The sequence below is a fragment of the Saccoglossus kowalevskii genome, chromosome 1 (genome assembly GCF_978046115.1).
Source record: "Saccoglossus kowalevskii chromosome 1, keSacKowa6.1, whole genome shotgun sequence".
NCBI lineage: Eukaryota > Metazoa > Hemichordata > Enteropneusta > Harrimaniidae > Saccoglossus > Saccoglossus kowalevskii.
The window spans coordinates 46,281,804-46,308,776 of record NC_140641.1 but is presented as its reverse complement, the minus strand read 5'-3'; the positions used below and the strand labels follow the sequence as shown (position 1 = coordinate 46,308,776).

Here is a 26,973-nt window from a genome sequence, read left to right as displayed (position 1 = left end):
TTACCCTTGATTTTATATGTAGTGTGTACTAGCACACTGTCAGTATTACGCTTGATTTTATCTGTGGTGTATACTAGAACACTGTCAGTATTACCCTTGATTTTATATGTGGTGTATACTAGAACACTGTCAGTATTACGCTTGATTTTATATGTGGTGTGTACTAGAACACTGTCAGTATTACCCTTGATTTTATATGTGGTTTATACTAGAACACTGTCAGTATTACCCTTGATTTTATCTTTGGTGTATACTGGGTTATTATCCTTAATTCATTGTTTACATTTCTTACCAACTGTATATAATTGAATATTTACAGAATACCTAAACTTTCTGGAGCGCAACTGAGAATGTGGGAAAGCATGCTAGATTGCTGGGAGAAAACGTGCAGTAACTCAGCAAATAAATTACGTAATTACATAAAGCATGGTGTGCCAAATCAGTTCCGAAGTACTCTGTGGCAGAAATTATTAGAATGTCAGAAGATTAAAGCAACTTGTGGATTTAAGTACAAAGTATGACTTATTTAATTATCTACATGTATATATGATTACATTACTTTTTCTGCTCCAGTCTGCTCGGCTTTGAGAATTTCCATAGCCCCACTGTCATTTATAGCAGGTAAAGTAACACAATAATTATTGTGCCTTGCATCCAGAAAAGGTTGGAAAATGTCAAACTTTGTTCTACGGAACTTCTATCCATTTACATGTGTATTATCTCAGATATGCCTGTTCCTATTACATTCTTACTTTACACAATGATTATTGATGTATTGTGCAATCAATACTGAATGGTAATCATTTAAGTTGTAAATAAAACTACAATTCTGGAATTTTATCTCAGGCATGCTTGGACAGGACAGGACAGGTTTCATTCAATCATCGTATATAATATAAAGAATCAAACAATCATTAACTCAAGCTCAAAGTTCTGCTCAAATATAGCAAGTAAATAAGTTATGTGTACATGATTTGAATCAACACATATATGTAATACCAATCGCCTAGCTTCATGATGTTACTGCAAGTTGATCATTAATCAACAGGTACTGTATCAGCCTTATCGACACACAAGGTGAAATCTATCATATCAATTCAAACTATAGTACACATACATATAGTCAGGCACATGAAATCTGTACATGTCATTTCAAACTACACATCATAGCCAGGCACATGAAATCTGTACATGTCATTTCAAACTACAGTACACATACATATAGTCAGGCACATGAAATCTGTACATGCCATTTCAAACTACATATAGTACACATACATATAGTCAGGCACATGAAATCTGTACATGTCATTTCAAACTACAGTACACATACATATAGTCAGACACATGAAATCTGTACATGTCATTTCAAACTACAGTACACATACATATAGTCAGGCACATGAAATCTGTACATGTCATTTCAAACTACAGTACGCATAGCCAGGCACATGAAATCTGTACATGTCAATTCAAACTATAGTACACATACATATAGTCAGGCACATGAAATCTGTACATGTCATTTCAAACTATAGTACACATACATATAGTCAGGCACATGAAATCTGTCCATGTCAATTCAAACTACAGTACACATACATATAGTCAGGCACATGAAATCTGTACATGTCATTTCAAACTATAGTACACATACATATCGTCAGGCGCATGAAATCTGTCCATGTCAATTCAAACTACAGTACACATACATATAGCCAGGCACATGAAATCTGTCCATGTCAATTCAAACTACAGTGCACATAGCCAGGCACATGAAATCTGTCCATGTCAATTCAAACTACAGTACACATAGGCAGGCACATGAAATCTGCCCATGTCAATTCAAACTATAGTACACATACATATAGTCAGGCGCATGAAATCTGTCCATGTCATTTCAAACTATAGTACACATACATATAGTCAGGCGCATGAAATCTGTCCATGTCAATTCAAACTACAGTACACATACATATAGCCAGGCACATGAAATCTGTCCACGTCAATTCAGACTACAGTGCACATAGCCAGGCACATGAAATCTGTCCATGTCAATTCAAACTACAGTACACATAGGCAGGCACATGAAATCTGCCCATGTCAATTCAAACTACAGTACACATAGCCAGGCACATGAAATCTGTCCATGTCAATTCAAACTACAGTACACATAGCCAGGCACATGAAATCTGTCCATGTCAATTCAAACTACAGTACACATAGCCAGGCACATGAAATCTGTCCATGTCAATTCAAACTACAGTACACATAGCCAGGCACATGAAATCTGTCCATGTCAATTCAAACTACAGTACACTTAGCCAGGCACATGAAATCTGCCCATGTCAATTCAAACTACAGTACACATAGCCAGGCACATGAAATCTGTCCATGTCAATTCAAACTACAGTACACATAGCCAGGCACATGAAATCTGTCCATGTCAATTCAAACTACAGTACACATAGCCAGGCACATGAAATCTGTCCATGTCAATTCAAACTACAGTACACATAGCCAGGCACATGAAATCTGTCCATGTCAATTCAAACTACAGTACACATAGGCAGGCACATGAAATCTGTCCATGTCAATTCAAACTACAGTACACATAGCCAGGCACATGAAATCTGTCCATGTCAATTCAAACTACAGTACACATAGCCAGGCACATGAAATCTGTCCATGTCAATTCAAACTACAGTACACGTAGCCAGGCATATGAAATCTGTCCATGTCAATTCAAACTACAGTACACATAGGCAGGCACATGAAATCTGTCCATGTCAATTCAAACTACAGTACACATAGCCAGGCACATGAAATCTGTCCATGTCAATTCAAACTACATTACACATAGCCAGGCAAACTACAGTACACATAGCCAGGCACATGAAATCTGTCCATGTCAATTCAAACTACAGTACACATAGCCAGGCACATGAAATCTGTCCATGTCAATTCAAACTACAGTACACATAGCCAGGCACATGAAATCTGTCCATGTCAATTCAAACTACAGTACACATAGCCAGGCACATGAAATCTGTCCATGTCAATTCAAACTACAGTACACATAGCCAGGCACATGAAATCTGTCCATGTCAATTCAAACTACAGTACACATAGGCAGGCACATGAAATCTGCCCATGTCAATTCAAACTATAGTACACATACATATAGTCAGGCGCATGAAATCTGTCCATGTCATTTCAAACTATAGTACACATACATATAGTCAGGTGCATGAAATCTGTCCATGTCAATTCAAACTACAGTACACATACATATAGCCAGGCACATGAAATCTGTCCACGTCAATTCAGACTACAGTGCACATAGCCAGGCACATGAAATCTGTCCATGTCAATTCAAACTACAGTACACATAGGCAGGCACATGAAATCTGCCCATGTCAATTCAAACTACAGTACACATAGCCAGGCACATGAAATCTGTCCATGTCAATTCAAACTACAGTACACATAGCCAGGCACATGAAATCTGTCCATGTCAATTCAAACTACAGTACACATAGCCAGGCACATGAAATCTGTCCATGTCAATTCAAACTACAGTACACTTAGCCAGGCACATGAAATCTGCCCATGTCAATTCAAACTACAGTACACATAGCCAGGCACATGAAATCTGTCCATGTCAATTCAAACTACAGTACACATAGCCAGGCACATGAAATCTGTCCATGTCAATTCAAACTACAGTACACATAGCCAGGCACATGAAATCTGTCCATGTCAATTCAAACTACAGTACACTTAGCCAGGCACATGAAATCTGTCTATGTCAATTCAAACTACAGTTTGTACAGTACACATCATAGCCAGGCACATAAAACCTTTCCATGTTAATTCAAACTACAGTATACATCATAGCCAGGCACATGAGATCTGTCCATGTCAATTCAAACTACACATCATAGCCAGGCACATGAAACCTGTTCATGTCAATTTAAACTACACATCATAGCCAGGCACATGAAACCTATTCACTATGTTCAATTACCCACCATAGACTCCGGTCAGTCAAAATGACTATTTTGAACTGCGATTCTGCCAATGAGAGATAGAATCTAGGTCAGGGGAAGCCCCATGACCCCAGGATTCTTTTCCCTTACATGTACGTCACGAACCACGTGACTGAGGCCATAAGGCGGCGCAATCACGGCTGGATAATCACTTCTACTTCCTCTCTGCACCTCGGGGATGAAAATTTAGCGGTTCTGCCTGGAAGGCCTGCTTTTCCTGTCCGGGTTTCTGGCTTGTGTTGTTTCCGCCGCCGTGGTAACCGACATTGTAGCTGGTAGGATAAGTTTTCTTTGTCATTTTACCCTCATGTCGTTTCCCCTTTGTGTGTAGCATTTTTCACAACAAAGTAACTAAACCTGGCGACGTAACTTAATAACCTGTTGATTTTGTTGCGTCACCTTTTCCAACTGTATTTCGCTTCCCTCATGCATGTCGTGTTCATTTTATGCTTTATCAATGTATTTAGAAATGGATAGATGGTAATGACAGCACCAGAGGTTCGTCGCCGGTTTTATCTCCTCGTTTTTCGAGGCAACTGTGCATGTATTTATAATCAGAATTTACCAACATAGAACCCCCATCCGAAATACTATTTTTGCCGTGGCTGCGTGAGGTGTTTTTGCCTTGAAGGTGTGTCTGGGATGTTTTTCAGAACCATACAAAATCGCTGAGACTGACCGTGTCGCTCGTATTTTCACAGCAAGTTCGCGCGTCCAGTAAAAATCGGTTAGAGTGAGTTGCGTGTTGGCATGAGTCACGCTCGGCTACCGGTATTTCGTGTACTGAGACGTTGAGTAGGTTGCCAGATGGTGGAAGTATTGATATTTTTTGATTTGGGTGAGGCTGAGGCTCAGGCTAGTTGCACCGGGTCTCCTCTGGGACCTCGGGCACTGCATACCAACAGGGATGCTGACAGCCAAGCCTCCGATTTCGGGGTCGGGCTTTCGGGTCAGGGCACACGTTGTGCCTACCCCTACTTTCAGCCAGCCAGGGTTCGGCACGCGGTACCGGTGCAAGGATTTTACCCATGAGTCTGGTCTCCGCTGTGGGTTTTGACTTCCTGCTTACCGACCCACGGGCATCCCCAGAGGGAACTTACCCTGTCATGAGACGCACAGTTGAACACGCTCTCGCTCACATATTTAAGTTGAAAAGAGACAGTTTGCTCGCGTTGGATACAGCTGGTACCTTGGGTGGTCCCTCAGAGTCTTCCATCTGTAATGACTTGGTGAGCCACATCGCTTATGGAATCCAGGGTTCTCCTCAGAAAAAATGTATAGCGCTGCAACTAATTTGCATATCATTTACATACCTTTCCTTTATTAATTAACAGAACTCATTTACAATTATGAATATTACTGAGCTCGGTCACAGTGCAAATATATTTTTAATGGAATCAACACATTATGTTTCACAATTTAGAAGAGTTTAAAACATTCTCGAAATACAAATGCTGCAGACTAAAAACAAACACAAATAAATTATTGTTGCAATTTAATTGTCTATTGTAAAATGTTAAATGAAACGCATTCCAAACGTTAAGCAAATATGTTCACGAATTTCATGATTTTATTTACTCCAAAAACATTCTCCTTCAAAAAATCGACCAGGTAATTAATTGGCGTATTGTTGTTATTATTCGTACCATCAACTTCTAAAACGTTTACATTTACAGTAATGAACGAACAAATAAAACTTTAAAACGATCATCAAAGTTACGACGTGACATAACTCACTTGGCGATGTTATACACCGGTTATACCAATAATTCATCTTGCTCAATCATGATGCCATGCAAAAAATTTTGCTTCTTTTTTTTTATATGAAATATAAGTAAAATCCGACTTATTTTTATCGGAAGAGATTATTTTTGATCACTCGATCGCTTTGGTTAAAATACAGACCCGCCATGATGTTTGTGAAACATTAGCATGTGTATTTTGACCCGATGGGTCAAGAACGCCATTAACCAATTAAAATGCCATATGGTAATGCCAGTCGAATCCAAAGTTTTCCGAATGGTAGTGATCATAAAAATTACATTGCGGAAGTAAAGCGATGTCGTAGCACGATGTGTTGGTATGGATTTCAGATGAAAACTGCATGATGGTTTTCGAAATAGGTGATTAGCAATATTTAAAAGGTAAAAGAAGTCTTGAAAGAAGAGTTTTTACACGATTCACGATGATAACAGTTCAAATGTATTTTACCCAATCACGCAATAAACATGTTGTTTTTAGCTCCGCTGTCGACTTTGTCGAGCGGAGCTTATATGAGTGATTGTCCGTCGTCCGTGTCAATGTTTTACTTTTTCGACTTCTTCTTGAAAATTACAAGCCTGAATGCTTTGATACTTTGTGTATATGTACCTTGGGTAGACCTCTCTCAGATTTGTTCATTTCATGATCATATCTTCAATTCTATAATTTTGGTGAATATTTTTGTCATTTTTGGTAAAAAGTGATATTTTCAACTTCTTGTTAAAAACCGCAAGTCCAATTGCTTTGATATTACATATATAGGTACTACATGTGGATCTCTCTCAGAATTGTTCTTTTTGTAATGATACATGTATCTTTAATTATCTAATTTTGGTGAATATTTTTGTCATTTTTGGTAAAAAGTGATATTTTCGACTTCTTGTTAAAAACCGCAAGTCCAATTGCTTTGATATTACATATATAGGTACTACATGTGGACCTCTCTCAGATTTGTTCTTTTTGTAATGATACATGTATCTTTAATTATCTAATTTTGGTGAATATTTTTGTCATTTTTGGTAAAAAGTGATATTTTCGACTCTTGTTAAAAACCACAATCATTTATGGTGAAAAATGATATTTTTGAATTCTTGTTGAAAACAGCAAGTCCCATTGCATTGATACTATGCATATTGTTCATTTTCTAATGATATCTTCTGTTCTTTAATTGAAATGTGCATTGCTAACAGCGGAGCTATCTCAGCCGAGAGGCTGCTTGTTTCTTGAGTAGCGTAAACTGATCGTGAACTTGGCTTTGCCCATGTTACATCGGGGTGGAATTGATTTTGAAATAATTTTAACTTTCAATCTAAAGACTGCGTCTATCGCCAGAAAGTATTTACTTACAAACAAAGAGGTGCTAATTTTACAAAATTGATTTGTATTGTTTAAAGCCGCTACCACATCATGCAACTATGTCTATTGTTTACAAATTGTCCATGACTGGCGGGATGCGTGTCGGTTGGTACGTAAGTATAATAACAATATGACAATAGTCCTGGTCGGAAGCGTTTTCGCGGTGGGCGCTAATTTTGAGTGTCAGTCGGGTCGACCAGCGTGGCGAGATCCCCAATGAAAAAAGCACTGTGGCGGCCTTGCTAATCACTGTGGCGGTGTCAGACCGGTGTGGCCACAAATTGAAGCACTGTGGTGGGACCGCCACACTATTTATATCCTGGGGAGAACACTGGGTTACAGGATACCGCTGAAATCTTCATCTCCTCCGTCAGTGTCTCCCTCATTGGGGGCACTGCCAGGGTACTGCAAGGTGGAAGCAGGAAGTAGACAGTTTGCTGGAAAAGAGCGCCATACACAAAATAGATCAGCTGGCATTAAGTCCAGGCTTCCACTCAAATGTGTTTGTAGTCCGAATTCTACAGGTGGCGTGCGTCCAGTTATGGACCTAGTCAGACTGAATCAGTACGTGCTCCTCGATCGGTTCCGTATGCAGACGCCATACAGCGTTCTTCTCTTCATCCACTGTTTTGACTGGCTAGCCTCACTAGACTTAAGCGGGGCCTACCTGCACATACTGATGCACCCGGAGAGTTGCCATCTCCTTTGAGTCGCCTAGCTTTGCCAAGTATTTGAATCACGGGTGCCCCCCCCCCTTCGGGTTATGCACAGCCCCTACGTTCCACCAGAATGGATGGAACAGGTGGTGCTGCTGCTTCACCATTGGTACACATCAATCCGTACCTAGACGACTGGTTATCACATTACCCAAACAAGGGGTTATTAGCCGAGCAAGTAAGGCTGACACAGGATTTATTTCACCAGTTGGGCTCTTTAGTAAATCAGTCCCATCCCTACCCAATGCAACAGTTGGTGTTCCTGGATATGGAGTTCGACACAGAGGTAGGCTTTGTATATCTATTTCGAGCGTGTTGCCTGGCGCTAAGCAGCCTAGCCAAATGCCTCGTCAGCGTTTTCTCAGTGTCCCTCAGAGAACTAATGCGAATCATTGGAATGATGACCTCAGTTCGAAGGGTAGTTCCCCAGGCCGCATTGCGCAGCCGCCCAGTACAACGCTTGTTGCTACAACACCAAGTTCTCCTACAGGAACTAGACAGGTGGGTATTGATCTCGGACCAAGCGAAGGAAGCCCTGCCCTGGTGGTTGTCACTGGCCAACCTCGGACAGGGGGTCCCCTTGGACCCACTCGCCGCAGCTATGACTCTGGTAACAGATGCCTTCCTCCAAGGTTGGGGAGCACATCTATTGGACGAACAAGCCCAAGGTATATGGCCCTCACATTAGTTTCGGGACCGCCATATCAACCGGCTTGAACTGAAAGCAGTGCACTTAGCTCTACCACACTTTCTACCCGTAGTTCGAGTACTGCTCCGCACACAAAACACAGCGGTGGTCTCCTTCTACAAGGAAGGGGGGGACGCATTCCCCATCGGTGGCAGTCCTAGCAAAGCAAATTCTCCTTTGGTGCCTAGAATACAATGTGGAGCTAACCGCATACCACCTTCCAGGGGTGAGGAACAGTCTGGCAGATGCCCTTTCGAGACGACTCCATCTCCAGAACACGGAGTGGGTAGCCTCCAGGCTGTTTCAGCTGTGGGATGGTCCAAAGATAGACCTGTTTGCCGCACCCCGGAAAGCCAAGCTCCAGACGTACATAACACTCCACGAGCTAGTTTCCACTTCTGTTAGAAATGCTAGTCGAAACACCTTACTGGACCTGCTGTCCCAACTGGACGGCGGACTACCAATGAGCTCAGCGGTGTATCTTTTTCACGCATAGAGGCTCTCAGTAGACTCGCACAGATGAAAGTCTTGTCTGACCGGGCTGCCAACGTCCTGGCCAGGGCGAACAGGGATTCCACCAATGCAACCTACATTTCTAGGCTACGAGCATACACTGATTTGTGTAGCAGAAGGAAGATTGATCCATGCCATCCCTCTATTGGTCAGGTAGCAGACTCCTTCGTCCACCTGTTTGACGAAGTGCGTTTGTCCTACGCAGTGATCGTTGGCTACAGGTTGGCCTTGTCCCCCTCCATTGAATACACTTTGGAACAAGACTAGCCGATTGTCCTATTATTAGGAGACTATTTACCACTTTCAATAATCAGAGGCCGAGACTCCGAACAAGGGAACCGCCCAACTGGGATTTGTCGGTTGTATTGTCTGCTCTAAGCAGACCACCCTTTGAGCCTCTCTGATCAGCACCACTCACATTTTTGACGTGCAAAACAGTCTTCCTACTGGCCCTCGCCTCAGGTAGGCGTCGGTCAGAACTGAGGGCATTGTCCTTCTCGGACGAGTGTGTCGTCCATATGGACAATCAAGTAGTGCTAAAGACACGAATCAGGTTTCTCGTCAAAAACCAAATCCCAGGACATGATCCTCAGCCAATCATCATCCCATGGCTGTCAAATATTGTCGGCCCGGAGGATCAGGAAGAATTGCTTTTCTGCCCGGTTCAAGCACTGAGTTGCTACGAAAACCGACCAGATGGTACAGGTGAAGTCCGTGAGCCATTTGGCTGCTGCCAAGCGCAAGTGGACGGGGTCCCATGCTGCTGGCATGTTTCGTTCTAAATTTGAAGCGACGTGCACAGGAACGCGAGAGAAGACGGACCACTTATTTGGATGCACATAAACAGTATACAACGGGCGTAACAGAATACAGAGTTTTATTAATGCATGTCATAGACAGCGAACCAAATTTATTTTGTCTACGATTGGAGCTGCTGTACGCTCTACTACTACAGTGACCCGATTAGTGTGGAAGCGAGCGCGGAGTAATGACTGGTGGAATAGTGTCGTTATACAAACATGGGACAATTTTCACACCCAAAGGTTGCCGCAGAGGGCGCTTAGCCCTGGGCTAAGCATTCGCGCATACTTCGTTAGCCCGTGCTAAGGTCTAAAACGCGTCTTAAATTCGGATCAGATTTAACCCGTACTTAGCATTCCTTAGCCCGTGCTAAGCGTTCACTCACGTTTTCTTAGCACGGGCTAAGGAATTTGACCTCTTAGCCCGTGCTAAGGAGCTGTGCGTGAACGCAACTAATGACTAAAGACATCCACTGGCCAGAACCAGCCAGGAGGCAAGCGTCCCTACTCAGGGAAGAGTAGTGACACGCCAAGGTGGTGGGTCCTTATCATCTTTGGGTGGCCCCCCCTAGGTCAAGAGGGAAGCGAGTTTGACGCTTAAGTCTGCGACAAGGGGGATGAGCAAGCGTTCGGCGGGGGGCAGAGTCTGAGCTTTTCAACTCTTACTCTTCAACTCGGCTTGGTAGAGGAGAGATTGCCCCCAATGTAGAACCGTCTAACTTGCACCCACATATTCCTGTTCCACACAGATTACACCGGTGTATTCTGGCTTGGATGCAGTGAGTAACCGACCCCTGGACACTCAAGGTGGTGATATACGGTTACAAAATTCCGTACAAAGTGCACAATACACAGGGTAGAACAGGCTTCTACTCACATGTGTTTGTAGTTCCAAAATCTGGCGTCCAGTTCTGGATCTAAGTAAACTAAATCACCTATGTGCAACTCAATTGTTCCGCATGGAGACAACTTACACAGTTTTACTCTCTGTGCACCGTCTCGATTGGTTAGCCTCGCTGGACTTAAGCGATGCTTAAGTGCACATACCGATGCACCCAGTGAGTCATTGACTTTTGCTGGACACAGAATACACCAGTGTATTCTGGCTCCATATGTGTTCACCAGGGTGGTAGTGCTGCTGCTGCATCAGTCGTCGGTACACATCAACCCGTACCTAGACAACTGGTTGCTACACAACCAAAGAAAGGGGTTATTGGTTGAGTAGGTGAGGCTAACATAGGATTTACTACACCGATTGGGCTTTCTAGTAAATCTAAAAAAGTCCCATCTACATTTACACCCGACACGTCAGTTGGGCATGGTGTGGCTGTGATTTGGCTTGGCTCGGAGTATAGCCACTGTATACTATGAGTCAGAACAATTAACAAAGTCGGAAAGTTTCAGTACTTAAAACATGATTGACATTTATTGAACTATAGAAACATCAGCTTGAAAATACATCCATTGAGAAAAAAAAAAATAATAATGGTGAAACCATGATGTTCTCAAGTATCACATGACCTGAAACTCGAGCTGTAATAGTCTGGCTGTAAACCAATCACTGAACGTGGTAATAACGTCATAAAAGTCAAATATAATAATCTCAACTAAACATCAAAGCTATTGCTGCACAGAAATAATATAGCAAATGGAATAATAATTATAGAAAACATTTTGATGTCTAACTAGACAATTCAACTTAATTAACAAACACACCTATGATTTGTATCTCGCCTTGACACATAGAGTTTGACACAGAGATAGGCTTGGTGCATCCATCGCAAGCTTGTTGTCTAACGATAGGTAGTCTATCCGAACGTCAGCGCTCCCTCTATATCTCTCCAAGAGCTGATGCGCATCATTGGGATGATGTCGTCAGTTCGGAGGGTACTGTAAAAGGGTTATTTATTCACTGGGTTTTAATTTGGCTTATTTCGCTACCTGGAAAATGCACTAAATTAAAACCCAGTGAATATGTAAAATTTAACATAGAACACATTATCTAAATGATAAAAACCATGAATTTAAAAATATGCCTGAAATTGTAAATCAGCGAAATTTAAACCCAGTGAATATTAGTCATTTTACAGTAGTTCCCCAAGCTGCACTGTGCCTGGTGCAACGCACTTTGTTGCAACACCAGTCTCACCTGCGAGAATTAGAGAGACGAGTAATTCTGTTGGACCAAGCGAGGCATGCCTTGCCCTGCTCGCACAGATGGAAGGTTTATCTGAGTGGACTGTCAATGTCCTGGCCAGGGCAAATAGGGGTTCCACCAACGATTCCATTGGTGAGCATACGTTGATTGGTGTAGTGGAAGGAAGGTTGATTCATGCCACCCCACTGTTGGCCAGGTAGCTGATTTTTTCGTCCATTTGTTTGAGTCATCCTTGTCACTCGCCATTGAGTTCTTTGGGGACAAGGCTAGCTGATTGTTCTATTATTAGGAGACTGTTTACTGCTTTTCATAATCGGAGGCCTAGACCCTAATCTAGAGATCCAACCAATTGGGATTGTCGGTTGTTTTGTCAGCTCTAAACGGACACCCCTTTGAACCACTGGAATCAGCACCACTGAAATATTTGGCGTGGAAAACTGTCTTCCTTCTTCATTTGTAGCTCTCGCCTCTGGTAGACGTTTGAGGGTTGTGTCGCCTTTATTGGCGATCAAGTTGTGCTAAAGACACAAATCGGGTTACTCACCAAGAACCAAATCCCCATTTGGCCAATATTGTTTGCCCGGAGGAACAGGAGAAGTTGCTTCTACATGTATGCCCGGTTCGATCTTTGAATTGCCATGAGAGACGTACTAGGGAGGTGAGGCAAGGCAGCAAGCACATGTTTATGTGCTATGGCCAGGGTAAGCAGGATAGACCAGCCTCCCCAACTTCTATTTCTAGGTGGATCACTTCAACAGTGTTCGAAGTTTACAACTGACTGTCGTTCTCGGCACTGGCACTACAGAGACACCAAGTACAAGTGCATGAGGTTTATGCGATCACTAACTCATTATAGTCTGGAAGCTAAGGCCAAAAATTTTGAGTTTAGCTGCACCCCACGTCAAACATTGTGGAAACAGACTTTTCTTATGCAAAATTTTCTGACTTTTTCAAAAATGCTTGTTTCCAGAACGGAAAATGCCCTAAAAGTAGTGAAAATTGACATGTTGCTATGGTAACCTGAAAATATTACGAAATCATTAAAAGTTCTATATTTTCAATATGAATGAAGATACAGATGTAATGTTGGTACCAAAATGTAGATCGTGGATTGGCCCAATCATTCATGACATATTAGCTAATTAGCTAATTTGCATATTCACAAATTACCAACAATTCAGTTTTTTTCAAAGAAAATTGTATATATTGCGTGATTGTTATTTTTTCAGAAAGATATAGTCTTCACAACATTATTTGTCCAATTATTTATGATATAATATATGTAAATTAGCTAATTTGCATATTCATAAATTACCAACAAAGCTGTTTTTTCAATGAAAATTGTATATATTGCGTGATTGTTATTATTCCAGGAAGATATGGTCTTGACTTCACAACACTATTTTTGCCCAATATTATTCTGAAGGTTATCAATTTATTTTCTATAATCGTAACGTGTTTCAAATAAGACAACTATGAACATGGCAATCAGGTTTGAAAACAATAACATCTTTATTTATACAAATTATTTGCACACAGAACTAAGCACAAAATGAACAAGGCAAACTATTTACCATATTTACCATGCGTCTTGGTTTTACATATCGAGAACAGTAATGACAACTCTACAGAAAGTGTGCATCTGCACTGCAGCAAATTGTACAAATGCTTTATGTTCTGTTACTTTACAAAACTAGTTTCGGGAAATCTTATAAAACCTTCTTAGGTTAATACATGTCCAATGTTTTAAAGGTTCATTGATGTTCTTTAAGTGTTTTAAATCATCATTAGTCATATTCACTGTCAGCATCTGATTCAGGCTCAGGTTCAATGTATCTGCCAGTATCTTCAGAGTTCATACAGTCTGTCGCTGAACATCCACATGCATCTGTGCAAGGAAATCCTGTATTCTTGCATGAGCATCGTCGTGTGTCACGATTCTTGCAGGTTTTGCAGCTAACCATCTGAAGTAATGCTTTTGGTGCTGGATCCTGAGTCATCCACAAGATCTTTATTGTGTTTCCTTCTACCACCCAGCCATGTCCATTAGGGCTCGGAGCTTGAAATGAGGCATTCAGTGAATTCTTTCATATGTAGCACTGATAGTTTGCTCTGCGAGTGTGTAGAGTCAGGGCATCTTGGGTTGGTGGTATTTCATGGGCTTCTGCCCCTTTTGACAACTTTCTGTACCTCACCTCATTCACACTGGTTGCATTTGGCTCATTATATATGCAACACAGGCTCTTTTCACATGTGGTCAGTAGGTCTGCTGTAATGTCAGGCCTCTCACCCAGATCTGTCATGGCAGATATGAAATCTGCATCTTTCTTCATTAACTTGAAGAATGTCTTCTTCCCTTTGCCACAGAAACTGCTTGTTGTATCGCATCCTGAGAATGCGTGCATACCAGGAAGTGCCTTGCAGACGTCTTCTCCATGTTTCCTGCATATAGCTTGAATGTCAATGTACTTCCATCGTTTCTGAGTAGTCTGTCTGTTGATAATCAGTGGAATGTCAATTTCTTTTTGAAAATACACAGCAAGGACAATCACATCAGTGTCAGATGTTTTCAGGACAACTGCTCTGAAATCTCCAGTTTCTGCAATTTGCTTGCAATGCAACAATAATCTTGTGTCAGCCTCTTCAGCAAAGCATGTCAGAGAAGGAACAGCATCTTTGAGTATTGAGTCTTCATGTACCTTCAATCTGTGGCATTCTTTACCATGGCAAATAAACAAAGATGTTTCTTTAATGATATCAGAATAACCTGCATTACCATTCGTTGACCATTCATCCACCAGGAATTCAGGAAGATTCTGTTTGTTCTCACTGTTTGACATAAAATTGCCCCAGTCATTGGGTGCCTTCTGAGATCCACTGGTGATTATATATCTTATCCCTGTCACTTTGCTCCTCCTCTCACGTTCTGTATTCTTAGTGGAGACTGGAATGTAGTTATCAATCACAAGATCAATTCTTGCAGGTTGTGGAGCTATGGCTTTACATGCAGAAGAAAGCACAGATTTGGCCACTTCAGTGAAAGTTGATGGCTTCCTGTTGTTTGCTGTTGGTTTGAGTTTCTGGATAGTGGCAAAAGTGTCAATCACCAGGGCCACGTTGTCTGGGCATCTAATGGCTGGGATACCTTTCTCGAGATCCTCCAGGAGTTTAGACTTTTGTGATTTGTAGAGTGTGCCATGAGGTGTCGCTATTGCCCATGGAATTGGACCTAACTCGTGTGAAAAAGTTTCAAATAGGTTAAATTCTCGTGACCTTGCAAGAAACACCAATTTGCAGAAAAAGGAACGGTCTGCCTTGATGATTAAATCTCGTCCCGCAACTTTAAGTTTACGTTCAGCTGTTTGTGTTGAGAATGTTTGAAGCTTCTGTTTCGATATCTTGTCAAAAATTGATGCTTCAGCAGACTCTGATGATTCAGCTTTGATCAGTCGACATTTCACAAACTCTTCACAAAGTTGATCACCAATCTGTTCAGTAGTCAATAAAAACTTCACTGTTTTATCTTCTGCTGCTACGCCTGTTGAAATTGAAGTTAACTTCTCTGATTCAGAAAAAGGATTCAACATGGTGGCAAGGACCTCGACTACCTGTCTCACATCTTTCTCATCTGTTTTTATCCGGGAGGGTCCTGCCTCTTTGTGGAGCCATTTGCATTCATCTGATATGCCAGCATATCTTCTGATGTTTTCAGTTATCTGTGAGCGGTCAGCTGTTGTTTCAATCCATCTCCCAACTGCATCTGGATTTCTGCTTTTTCCAACAATTCCTCCTGGTATTTTGCTCCTCTTGTTTATTGTTTCCTCAATAGATTGATCCTCTGGAATCTTTGCAAATGGATTTTTCTTTGATAGTTGAACACCAAAGTGACCATGTGTTAGCTGTCTGTGGGTATTAGCAAGATTCCTCATGGTGCAAAGGTAGTATGCCCCATACCTCGCATAATTTGAGTGATTGAGCACAAAGAAAAATGGCAGCATTTCTCTGAATGCTGCAACATGCAGCTCCCAATTGCCTTCTCTAGCAGCCCTGATGAATGCTAACAATATCTCTACCATCCTTAGAAAGTTGCTCCAGAACATGAACATGGGTCCTTTCTCGTTAGACCGCCTAAACTCTTCAAACAGTGTAAAGAGCTTGTGGAAGTTTTCAGACAGCAGAACCACATTGACTGTGTCTTTCCCAAGGCAGTCTCGAATTTCCAGAACTTGATCTTCAATTAGATTGATATCAATGTCATCTTGGTTGAGATTGCCTCCAAACGCCTGAAACTGGATCCTTGATAGTGCTTCATACACTATTTTAAGAGTTCTTACAGCCCTGTTATAGTGATGACCAGTCACAACACCTTGCAATGAACCAGAAGCTACTATACCAGACTCTGTGATGACATCTGTGAGGCCAGCATCCCCATACAATTTGAAAATGCATGAAATGAAGACTGGTATTGTATGAAAGGCACCTAAGCGATTGACAACATTCCCGAATTCATCAGGAGATGCCCAAAGGATCTGACATGCTTTAGCATAACAGGCTTGATCATACACGCAGTCCACCTCTGGAAGCTCTAGGAGTTGGGAGAAGTACTGCGAGCGCTTCATCACTGTATACATGGCAGTGATTTCTGTTGGACTTTCATTGACTGGTTGCAGGAATCCAATCATGTTTGGAGTTGGCACAGTGTCTGTGACAGATGCATTGTATCCAGTCCAACCTGAAAATAATTAGATTAACTCATTATTATAATGGAATTAGGCATATACATTCCCAACTCACAAATTTTAAAACAAAATTTGATAACAGTTTTTGATTTTTACACCAATAGATATATTTATAATTATTCATCAATCATGTTATGTAATTATTTACTTACTTGGTATGACCTGTAAAGCTCTATCATCAACAGTAAATAATCCGGTAACAGGTTGTTGTCTGACAACTGTCCAAAGGAAATCTTCTTTGGCTGCTTCCTGCAAAATCTCTGGAAATTTAGCAAGGATCGTTACAACATCAACTTCAAGTGGCTTGGGACCATGCTTCTTAGGTTGCAAAACAAATGGTAGAATAGTGTTTTTCATAGGTTCTGCAGGCATTTCATCGTTGGGATTGCCAGGTTGGACTCAATCTGATTAAAATCTGATGTAGTGTACGGGCTTTAATTATTTTGGCTATAAACTTATTTTAATTTTATTTTTTATTACTTTTGTTATTAATGCCCTTTTATTTTATTATTTTACTTTGATTTTGATTTTGTGATTTTTTTTAATTCCGCCCTACCTACATCTGAACCGATGCCTATGTAACGAGATTTCAACGAGACCCACTATCGACGATTTTAGTCAACGAATCACAGACCTCCTTTTATAGCGCACATGATGACGTCACCGGGCAGAGTCTGATGGCAAACACACTCAAATAAAATGGCGGATTATACCGACCGAAAAAAACACGGCTTTTCGGTAAGTTTATCATTGTCAAATGCAACGAAAGTCATTTTTATGTTAATATTGTGGCTCGAATGGTTCGACTTTAGATCGTTATTTTGCATAGTTATTCTGGGAGTGACGATTTTGTTTCCACCGGTTCGACCGAACACCAGTGTCTTTTTCCAGTCGCCGGCCCTGGAGACGGGTGATGTTTTGTTGAAGATCGGGCCAAAATCGTCTACGGTATTGAAGCCGTAGCTGTAAATATTCATCAAATTGTATCAACATTTTGTACATTATACAATAACACTTTATTAAAGTAAATGAGCTGATTTGGACTGGAATAAAATATTTTTTATTTGGAACACATCGCAATTGATCAGGAAATATTGTTTTGCTCCAATTTTCTGCGTCGATGCCGTGGGCCGGTGACCGCTATACAATTTAAAATCAGTTTGCATTGTTTACTATAGCTGTTTACAGTGTTCTAATCATTACGATTTACTTTTTTTTTGCTTCCATTCTAGATAATTATGCTCAGTGATGTAAAATTGAAGCGATGACTGAATGAACGAACCTTGGCTGGCGAAGATGTATCTGGAAGTGTACACATTTGTTGGAAGTGAAAAAAATATTCAATGAAATGACAAAAATTGTAAAATGCTGTGGAATTTCTTTTGCAAATAAAAATATACTAGCAATTTTCTATTAATGGTTTATTCAAGTGGGCAAAATATAAATGTACAGAAGAATTGCCCGTATACACTGAAAAGTAAGCAACCGACAGCCTGTATAAAAGGGGGACTGTGATTGGCTGTTACTTACGCGAGATTTGAACGGGACTTACATAGGCGTCGGATCAGATGTAGGTAGGGCGGAATTAAAAAAAATCAAAATCAAAGTAAAATAATAAAATAAAAGGGCATTAATAACAAAAGTAATACAAAATAAAATTAAAACAAGTTTATAGCCAAAATAATTAAAGCCTGTACACTACATCAGATTTTAATCAGATTGGGTTGGACTGTGCGTTCTGCAGAAGGCTACAGATAAAATGATATTACATTATATTATATTATATTTTTACAACATTATGAAGTTATACACATATAAATATACACATGACGATATATAAACATGTATTTGCTGTTTAAAATCTACCCCTTGTTGGACAAGGATCCCATTGGTTACATGAGTTGTACCTGCGCCACTTAATGTTTCCTCGCACAGGTCATTATTGTCCCAGATCCATGTGCTGAACACCTGTTTGCATGCCTGTGATGGAAGTATCAAAGTGTCCATTTGATCAACGTGTAATTTCCTAACAAGAACTTTCTTATACTCTAGTATTGTGTCATATGACAGGGTATGACCAAATTTGTTTAGAAGGGTTATGACCTCTTTGTTGCCAGTCAGGTTACAAACTGCAATACCAAGTCCAAGGTTCTTTACTGTTTTGACATGCCCCTTTCGAACAATAGTAATCATGTCCTGTGCCAGGGCAGTGATAGAACGATCTGTATCAGCACTCACTTCAACCTTATCAGCTGAATCAGGTGATGAAGTCCCTGAGATGATGTACGCAAGCAGGTTGTATAGTAAATCTGGTACCTGTATTTGTTCTTTTGTGAGGTCTTCAGGGGATGGAGGCCAAGGCATAGTGTGCTTGATATGCATGATGATTTGGTGAATCATTATACCGCAGTGATACACATTCTTCATGTTATCATCATTATCATAATCTGTCGATTCCTGGATCTCGTACTGTGAACTCTCCTCATCAGCATTCTGACATTGTTTTAATAGTGATCTTATTACATCCTCAATGTGAAGTTCACCACTGTAAATGTATTCACAGTGTTTCACATCTGGACGTACGAATTTCACCCTTTCCCCATATGTTGAAATAATCCTTTTTTTAAGCTTGTATGTGCGACATGTCATCACTGTATTTGGTTCATCAGGTATGGATCTGACGTACTCATCTCGTAGAAATTGAATGCTTACTGCTCTTTTTTTAAGTAGAACAGTATCATCAATTGTGGCACAGACTTTTTCAAAAGCAGAATGAGAAACTTTCTTTTCCTTTTCCTCACTTTTCCTTTCCATAGCAGCAAGAGATTTTTTGTTGGTGTAACTACCATAACATGTTCGGTGGTAACTGTACTCAATAGCTTTGAGATCTTTGCCTTCTATATCAAGGAGTACTCTCTTGTCTTTTCTGATTCTAGCAGCACTTTTGATCTTTTCCTCTACAACATCATGTTCACATGGAATGGGCATTTCATAGTTCTTCTTATCACGTTTGATTTTATATTTTTTTGACAGAAAAAGCATATACGTTCTTTTTCCTTAATTCGTGGGAGAACATCTGATCGCTTAACACGTTTTGGTGGGCTAGGTTCATCACTTGTAATTTGTAGTTGGCAACGTTTACGTGGACTCGTTCTACGGTTCATCAATCTCTGAACGTGATCTTTGTTAGTATAATACTGGTAGCACTGTCTGTGGTAGCCACCATAAGGTACATCACTTTTTAAGTGTTCAGCCTGTTTTACATAAATGTGGTCATTCCAGATTGGTGCTACCTCTTGAAACTTCTTCCATGATATGACTGTGAACGGCGTGACATTTCCCTTTGCTGGGCGGACTTTATGGCAAATGCATACAGTCTTTTTCTTGGAGTTATCCATCTTCAGGACAATTCAAGCAAATCTGTAATAGATAAACTGATGTCAAGGCACTGCGCTAGTACTACACTACTAATACTATACCATAAAGTTATTTATTTCTCAAAAATAGTCTACAATCACTTTCAGCTTAGACTGTAATCATATGAATGGCACTAGGACCCCTGGTAACAAACATGCTTTTATTTTAAAATAGAGGTTTTATTTATCAGGGGTGCAAATGTCATAATCGTGATCACACTCTAAGCTGAAAGTAACAATAGAATGTTTCTGGACCATTTTGCGTAAGGAACAACTATTTATGAAATGTTTAGTATCAATGAGACCAAGGGTGGGTAACTATGTTAGTTAGGTTAGTATGTGGTAAGTCATGAAGCCTGTGAAAATTTCGTCTCGTATTTTGACATGTAAAAGAACCAAATGATCTCGGCGGTTATCAATCCTGTTGGACAATAAATGGTTTAAATATTGCGCTAAAATATTTACCTTGTTTGGTTAAAAAAAAAAATTCTCCCAAAGCGAAAAAATTTATCGATCGCATTGTTGTTAAAACGTACATACCTGCGTTCTTTTTCGTACTCATTGAAACGTTCCAAATATCGCAGCGTACGAGATGAGATTTCCGTAGGATCTTGGCTTCATGACTACACACAAGCATATGGATCTCGACAACCCCTAGTTATCTATCTCTGATAAGATATATGCTTGTACATGGTTAACTTAAGGTAGCGAGAAGGGAAATTTTCACTTTTTTCTTGATTTTTCAAAAATTGATAAAACGGTTACTTTAGACCTTGATACATCACCCCAGGTTTACAAAAGATCGAAATTGCGAAATAACGTTGTTCAAATTAGTGTTTTAAAACACTAGCAGAAAAGACTACAACTGCCGTTTCGTGGATATTTGCATAGTGTTTATCTTTGGAAGGAATTAAATGATAAAATCTTATCTGTATACTCTGTTGTTGACGATTCTGATATAACGGGTGATAAGCTTCCAGTTGCAAACAATGCGTGTTTATCTAACGTCCATTGTCAGCATTATTGTCAGTCGAGACTTCGTCGGAGAAACATGGTCATACAGTACTCATTTCGCCCAACCTTCCGCTTTTACATCGACCGCTTATCGCTTAATTTCCGACCACGCGGTCTTGTCCGACCGGAAACCGACCGCATTTTAATCGCGTTTTTTTCGCTCGCTCGCTCATTGAAAACATTGACCGCTCGCCCAAACACTGAAAACTGGCACATGGGTGGTCGAAATGGTGGTTTTGGTAGTAAAGTGTGAACATACAACTAGTATTAACTATTATTACATTCTGAACGACACTTCAAATCTAATAGCTGTATTACACTTGTATCGTGAAAGCAACTGAACTGGGACCTCTTGTTACGTGTCAATGTTTGTCTTCTTTCGGCTGATTGTCACGGTGTTGATCGACGCCCTTCCTAAACTCAGTATGGAGAAACCAATGGGGATCGACATTCCAAACAAACAATCGAAATTATCAACGAAAGACGAGATTTTTCTAGATATTTACAAACATACTGTCATGACAAACATATGTAAAATTAACAAATACACAAAGAGGTGTAATATTAGGTTTTATTTTAGGCTTAGAAATGTTTTCTTTCACTCGGCCCATGCATGTAACTGCCATTTAGCTTTACGGTCCTTCAGCATCGGGGGAAAACAACAATAATTATACAAAACACATTGCGAAGACTCAACAATCAGGAAAGAAACCCCAGACAACCATGTCGTACTTGTGTTGAAATACATTTTGTATTTCACGTCAGAATATTGTTTAAAATAAAATATTCAGTCCAAGCCAAATCGAGGTCAAAGGGTCAGGTTGCGTGCATATAATTATATATAGTTAAAACAAAAAGTATTTGAACTTTTGTCAGCTGTTCAACATCTATAAAAAACAGAAAGACAATTATAAGACAATGTGAACCTCGTAAATTATTCTGTTAGTCCGATTTTTAAATGCGCGCGAGCGAGCAGGTGGGCGGTGATATTTCGGGGTTTGCGCGGTCGAAAATAAAGCGGAAATTGTCCGGTTGAATTCAACAAGCGGTCGCAAAAGCGAGAGAAAAAGGTGATTGGAAAGCGGAAGCGGGCGGGAGGTTGTGCGAAAGGAGTACTGTAACTTTGCACAACTTTCTTTTAAATCGTTTTATTTTCCAAGTCAATATTCTATTTTACTAATACATTTTTTTTCTAACGCAATGGCGAAGAAAAGAAAGAAAGCGTTGACAGACGAGGCAAAGAAAAATCTGCCACTCAGTGTCGCACTCTGACACAGCAATTTTTTTTCAAACATCGGCCATTTTGTTACACCATGAAAACCGTTTTATTAGATGTCTTATCTGAGACACTTGAAGGATTAGCTTGTTTGTAAACTGTCAGCGTGTACAGTGGGACAGTAATGTTTGTCAGAGGATTATCCCTCGTTGTTCGTTTGCATAACAATGGAAAACCCGAACGTTCCCGGAGTACGGACTCAAATGCCAGCAGTTTTCTTCATTTTTCACGCTCGAGCTTGAAATTATTCATTATCTGACACTCTTTATGAGTTCTATGATATCAGTGGTTAATATGTTTGGCCATTTTTAGTGTATATTTATAATAATGCAGCAAATCTACAGTGTTTTATTAACCAAAACTGTTTTTCGCGTTTTTCTCGAGTTGAAGTTTTGATCGAGAACGACTCATTGGGACCGCCGTCAAATCAAGTGCGTTCGGACTAGGACATTCAAACTCGCAGTTATCGTTCAAAAGATAATGATGGTGCGAAATATGTCTGGGTTTTTAAAGAAAATGCTTTGCCACAGAATAATAGTCTGTTAAAGGTGCCAAGTATGAAATAATTTGGGGACAAAAAACAAACCTGCATAGAAATCGGAAAAATAGGTCATTTGATTATCGGAGACGCGTTTCAATGGACTTGATTACGGACAATGCATAACTTAAATTTTACCAGGAAATTCCGCAGTGTGCTCTCGCAATCGCGTACATTTTTACAAGGTTCGCCATTTTTGATGTCACGTGATAATTATGTAAACAATGTCTGTCCAGTTTGTGCGAACTTGCACCTCTATACTTAGTCTTTTGATATATATAACCTAAATTACTGTTCTGAACGAGACAACAGACAGAGAATGTTTTATTTAAAAACGTCACAAAACCTTCTCGCTACCTTAAGGTAGAGATGCAGTTTATTTGTGAATTTCAATCAAAAATAGTTTTTTTCGTTTTTTATATAGATTTTTATCTAAAGAACATTCTGTGAAAATTTGACCAATGAATTCTTATTGGAACACCGTTAAAATTGCTGTTTATTTTCTGGTTAAAAATAAAAAACACTCACACGTGGCAATGTTTATGTCCAATTGCCTAATTTGCATGAGTAACCAAATAACAGGACCTTTGATTGACAATATGCAAATCGAGATTGTACGGGTCATAGTTCATTCAATTCACGGTATGTGCAATTATTCTCAAATCAGTTCTCGCTCGCTAGCAAACCAAACATTATATTTCCTCAGCGTTTTTTCCTAATTTTTATCTTTACATTATGCGTGGTGTGAAAAGAAAGAGAGGTAGAAAGAAGATTCAGATGATTTCTATGTCGGAAGAGGCAAAAGCTACACTGAAGGCATCAGCCCACCGAACGAAAAACAAAATCGATGTGAGCGTCCAAACATGACTTTCCCTGAAGGCATGAATCCGAGTTTCTGATTGACAGAGAGATTTTATTTTTAAATAATTGTTCTCAAAAAATAAACTGAGCATGTGAAGAATAATTTAACATTGTTTACAGTGATAACTGCTCATTGTCGAAACGAAGCTTACCCATTCACGCTAGTCACAATAAACATTATACTCTTGAATAGGCGTCAATGACTACGGTAAAACTTAGAAAATGACGCCAAAATACACCTTAAAAGTCCCATTTTATTTTTTTTCTAAATCCCATCCCGAATTTACGGCAGAATCTGGTCCCTCAAATAAGGGGCACGTGAGCTTTGATTCTAACCGGATATATTGCACTGGGTCGGGGAGATACAAACTTTTGTGTATCTTTTGTCCAATGGGTACCTGTACTTCGATTATTCGCAAGTTTTGCTAGGTGGTGCGAGACAGCTTTGTTTGCAACCGGACGAACTCCGTTTAATTCAACGAAGCAAACAACTGACAATGCTAAAATAAATTGCAGAGGTACGCTAAAATTAATTGAAAACAAGCAAATAATTTCAATGAAAAATAAATCACAGAGAGAGGTAACTTGATACATTACGGTAACAACTCTTTTGACGCGCTGACCGCTTCTCCGCGTCTGATGTTTTGTTTTCCTTGTCATAATACTTACTGATTGATGATTTTGTTTTGATTTTTGATTTTTTTAGCCTGCAACTCGGCCACGACCTTTGCTTTTTCCGTGAAAATTGGGAAGTTTACGTCAATCTGACGGACATTCCATTTTTTTAAACTAACGAAGCTCACTGTTTAGCACTCCTATTTTTTTCATTTGCCGATTTCTACTCAGAAAAATTCGACCGCTCGAAAATGCACCTTAATTTTGCACTCTTAAAACATGTCAGATTTCCAACACTAATTATTTAAAACCGGTCGAAATTTTAAAACTTTTACGTTAGGAGCTGGAGCTCTATTCTTGCAGGCGACCGCCGCCGGTAGTACAACCACAGGGAGCCCAGGAACTATAATCAACTGTAATACGCAGTCCTCTATGAGCGGGGGGGGGGGGGGTATCGGCTGGTATCTAGTGTAAGAAATAGACAAGGGATGAAGGCTCCAGCCAGCTCACATTTTTTAAACTCGAAAAAACAGACGAAAAGAATGAAAAATTAAATATAAAAAAAATACCAGGTTGAAGAATATTAGTTGCTTCTTCAAATTTCGCCAAAGCCCTACCTACATTTTACCGATATCTGCAGAATAAATCAAGAAAACTACACAAATTTACTCCATTTAGGAATTCCTAACGGTTTGCCCGAACGCACGGCACAGTTGGAGGCGTGGCCTGTTCAGCATTTGTCAACAACCAATCACAAGATGGTTACGAACCACATCGAGGTCACGACTCGGTTAGCCTTGCTCAACTGGTTCGTAACCAGTCTTGTGATTGGTTGTTGACAAATGCTGAACAGGCCACGCCTCCAACGGTGTCGTGCGGTCGGACTAACCGTTAGGAATTCCTAAATGGAGCCAATTTGTGTAGTTTTCTTGATTTTTTCTGCAGATATGGGTAAAATGTAGGTAAGGCTTTGGCGAAATTCGAAGGAGCAACTAATATTCTTCAACCTGGTATTTTTTTTAGATTTTATTTTTCATTTTTTTCGTCTATTTTTTCGAGTTTAAAAAATGTGAGCTGACTGGAGCCTTCATCCCTTGTCTATTTCTTACACTAGATACCAGCCGATACCCCCCCCCACTCATAGAGGACTGCGTATTACAGTTGATTATAGTTCCTGGGCTCCCTGTGGTACAACAGCATGTTTTGTACGTACATCCGTGCGCTGATTGTCTGCGGCTGTCTTAGAAAATCCCTGAATAAGGCGTTGCCAAAATCGGAAAAAAATATAAAAATGCCTCCTTAAAAAACGAACAGAATTCAAATATTTCTTTTAACAAATATGTTGCAGTGGGGAAAATGGGATTGGAAACGATGAACAAAACTTCTGTGCCTCGCGTTTCGATTCTAGGATTACGCGATTATTCATTATTGTGCGTTCGCTTCCTGGAGTTGGTTCTCAATACTACATAAAAATCATCAAGGATAAATAATTTAATATCCCACTTTGTACTCTTCACGGTAAACCATAGGCTCTGAAATACTCGTAGATTTTTTATTGAAAATACATGGAAGAGAAGCCATGATGTTTTGATCGTGATAAAAGGTCACCTTCCTAGGACCGCCCCCTGTTTAATAATTCATGAGATGACGTCATATTTACTGGGCATTGCCACGTGTTTTTACCGACCCCATCAAAACACTGGTATGAATGACGTGTTTCTGATTTATATATTCAAGAGCAGTTGTTCTTGTCCAACGATTTTACGTAAAATGTCTATGTCTATACGTTAACTTTCAATTTCAATAGTCTAGAAAGTATGACAAAGCAGTAATTCCCGGTTTAACGTGCAAATATGCAAATTAGCCTTTTTCTCGTCTTCTATTTTTGGTGAATTCTTGGGTTTTAAATTAAAATAGCTGATAGACGCTTTGACCATTTGCCTCGAAATTTTCACACATTATTGACAAGGTGTTCCCCCTTCAAAATGCGTCCGGACAGTTTATTACGGCGAGTGGAACAAAAATAACAAGTCCGCAATTAACATGGATATATAAATTATGCAAAAATAGAAAAGAGTGAACTTTGAGGTCATGCTGTGCGACTTTGAAAGCCGTTAGAGAGATGAGTGGACGCATTTGAATTAGTAGTATACCAAGGTATCCAGTGATGTAATTTTACCCACAAACGGACTTGAAGTTTTTAAGCTAATTTTTTTTAAACCACTTTTGTCCAAAAAAGCATATTTTTGACCCAAAATCAAAAACGCATTCTGAATATTTAAAATAAAGACAAGTTTCACAAAGTTTGTATAATAAGCTTTCAGAAAATATATAACATGTTGGATATATAATACCATCTTCATTGTCTAATTACTCAATTAAAAAGCAAGCCAAATAAACTGCATCTCTACCTTAAATAGCAATGCTATTTAAGTAATATGCAAATTAGTTAATATGCAAATTAGTTGAT

At 39.9% G+C, this 26,973-nt stretch overlaps 1 protein-coding gene and 1 long non-coding RNA gene across 5 annotated transcripts in view; both read left to right on the top strand.

Annotated features, from left to right (window-relative positions):
- The window catches only part of LOC102805386 (TBC1 domain family member 2B-like), a 103,797-nt gene that overhangs the window by 19,138 nt on the left and 57,686 nt on the right, over positions 1-26,973 (top strand). For 3 of the 4 annotated variants that reach the window (XM_085502615.1, XM_085502605.1, XM_085502613.1), the window contains exon 2: positions 320-515. In XM_085502615.1, coding sequence (XP_085358741.1) covers positions 320-515 — 196 coding nt within the window. Of the gene's footprint in view, positions 1-319; positions 516-25,373; positions 25,466-26,973 lie in introns of those variants that run through there. The other variant, XM_085502621.1, reaches the window with a different exon arrangement.
- Positions 17,192-18,189, top strand: LOC146750924 (uncharacterized). The gene is made up of 2 exons (XR_014928847.1): positions 17,192-17,521; positions 18,016-18,189. It is a non-coding gene; the product is annotated as an uncharacterized LOC146750924 (long non-coding RNA).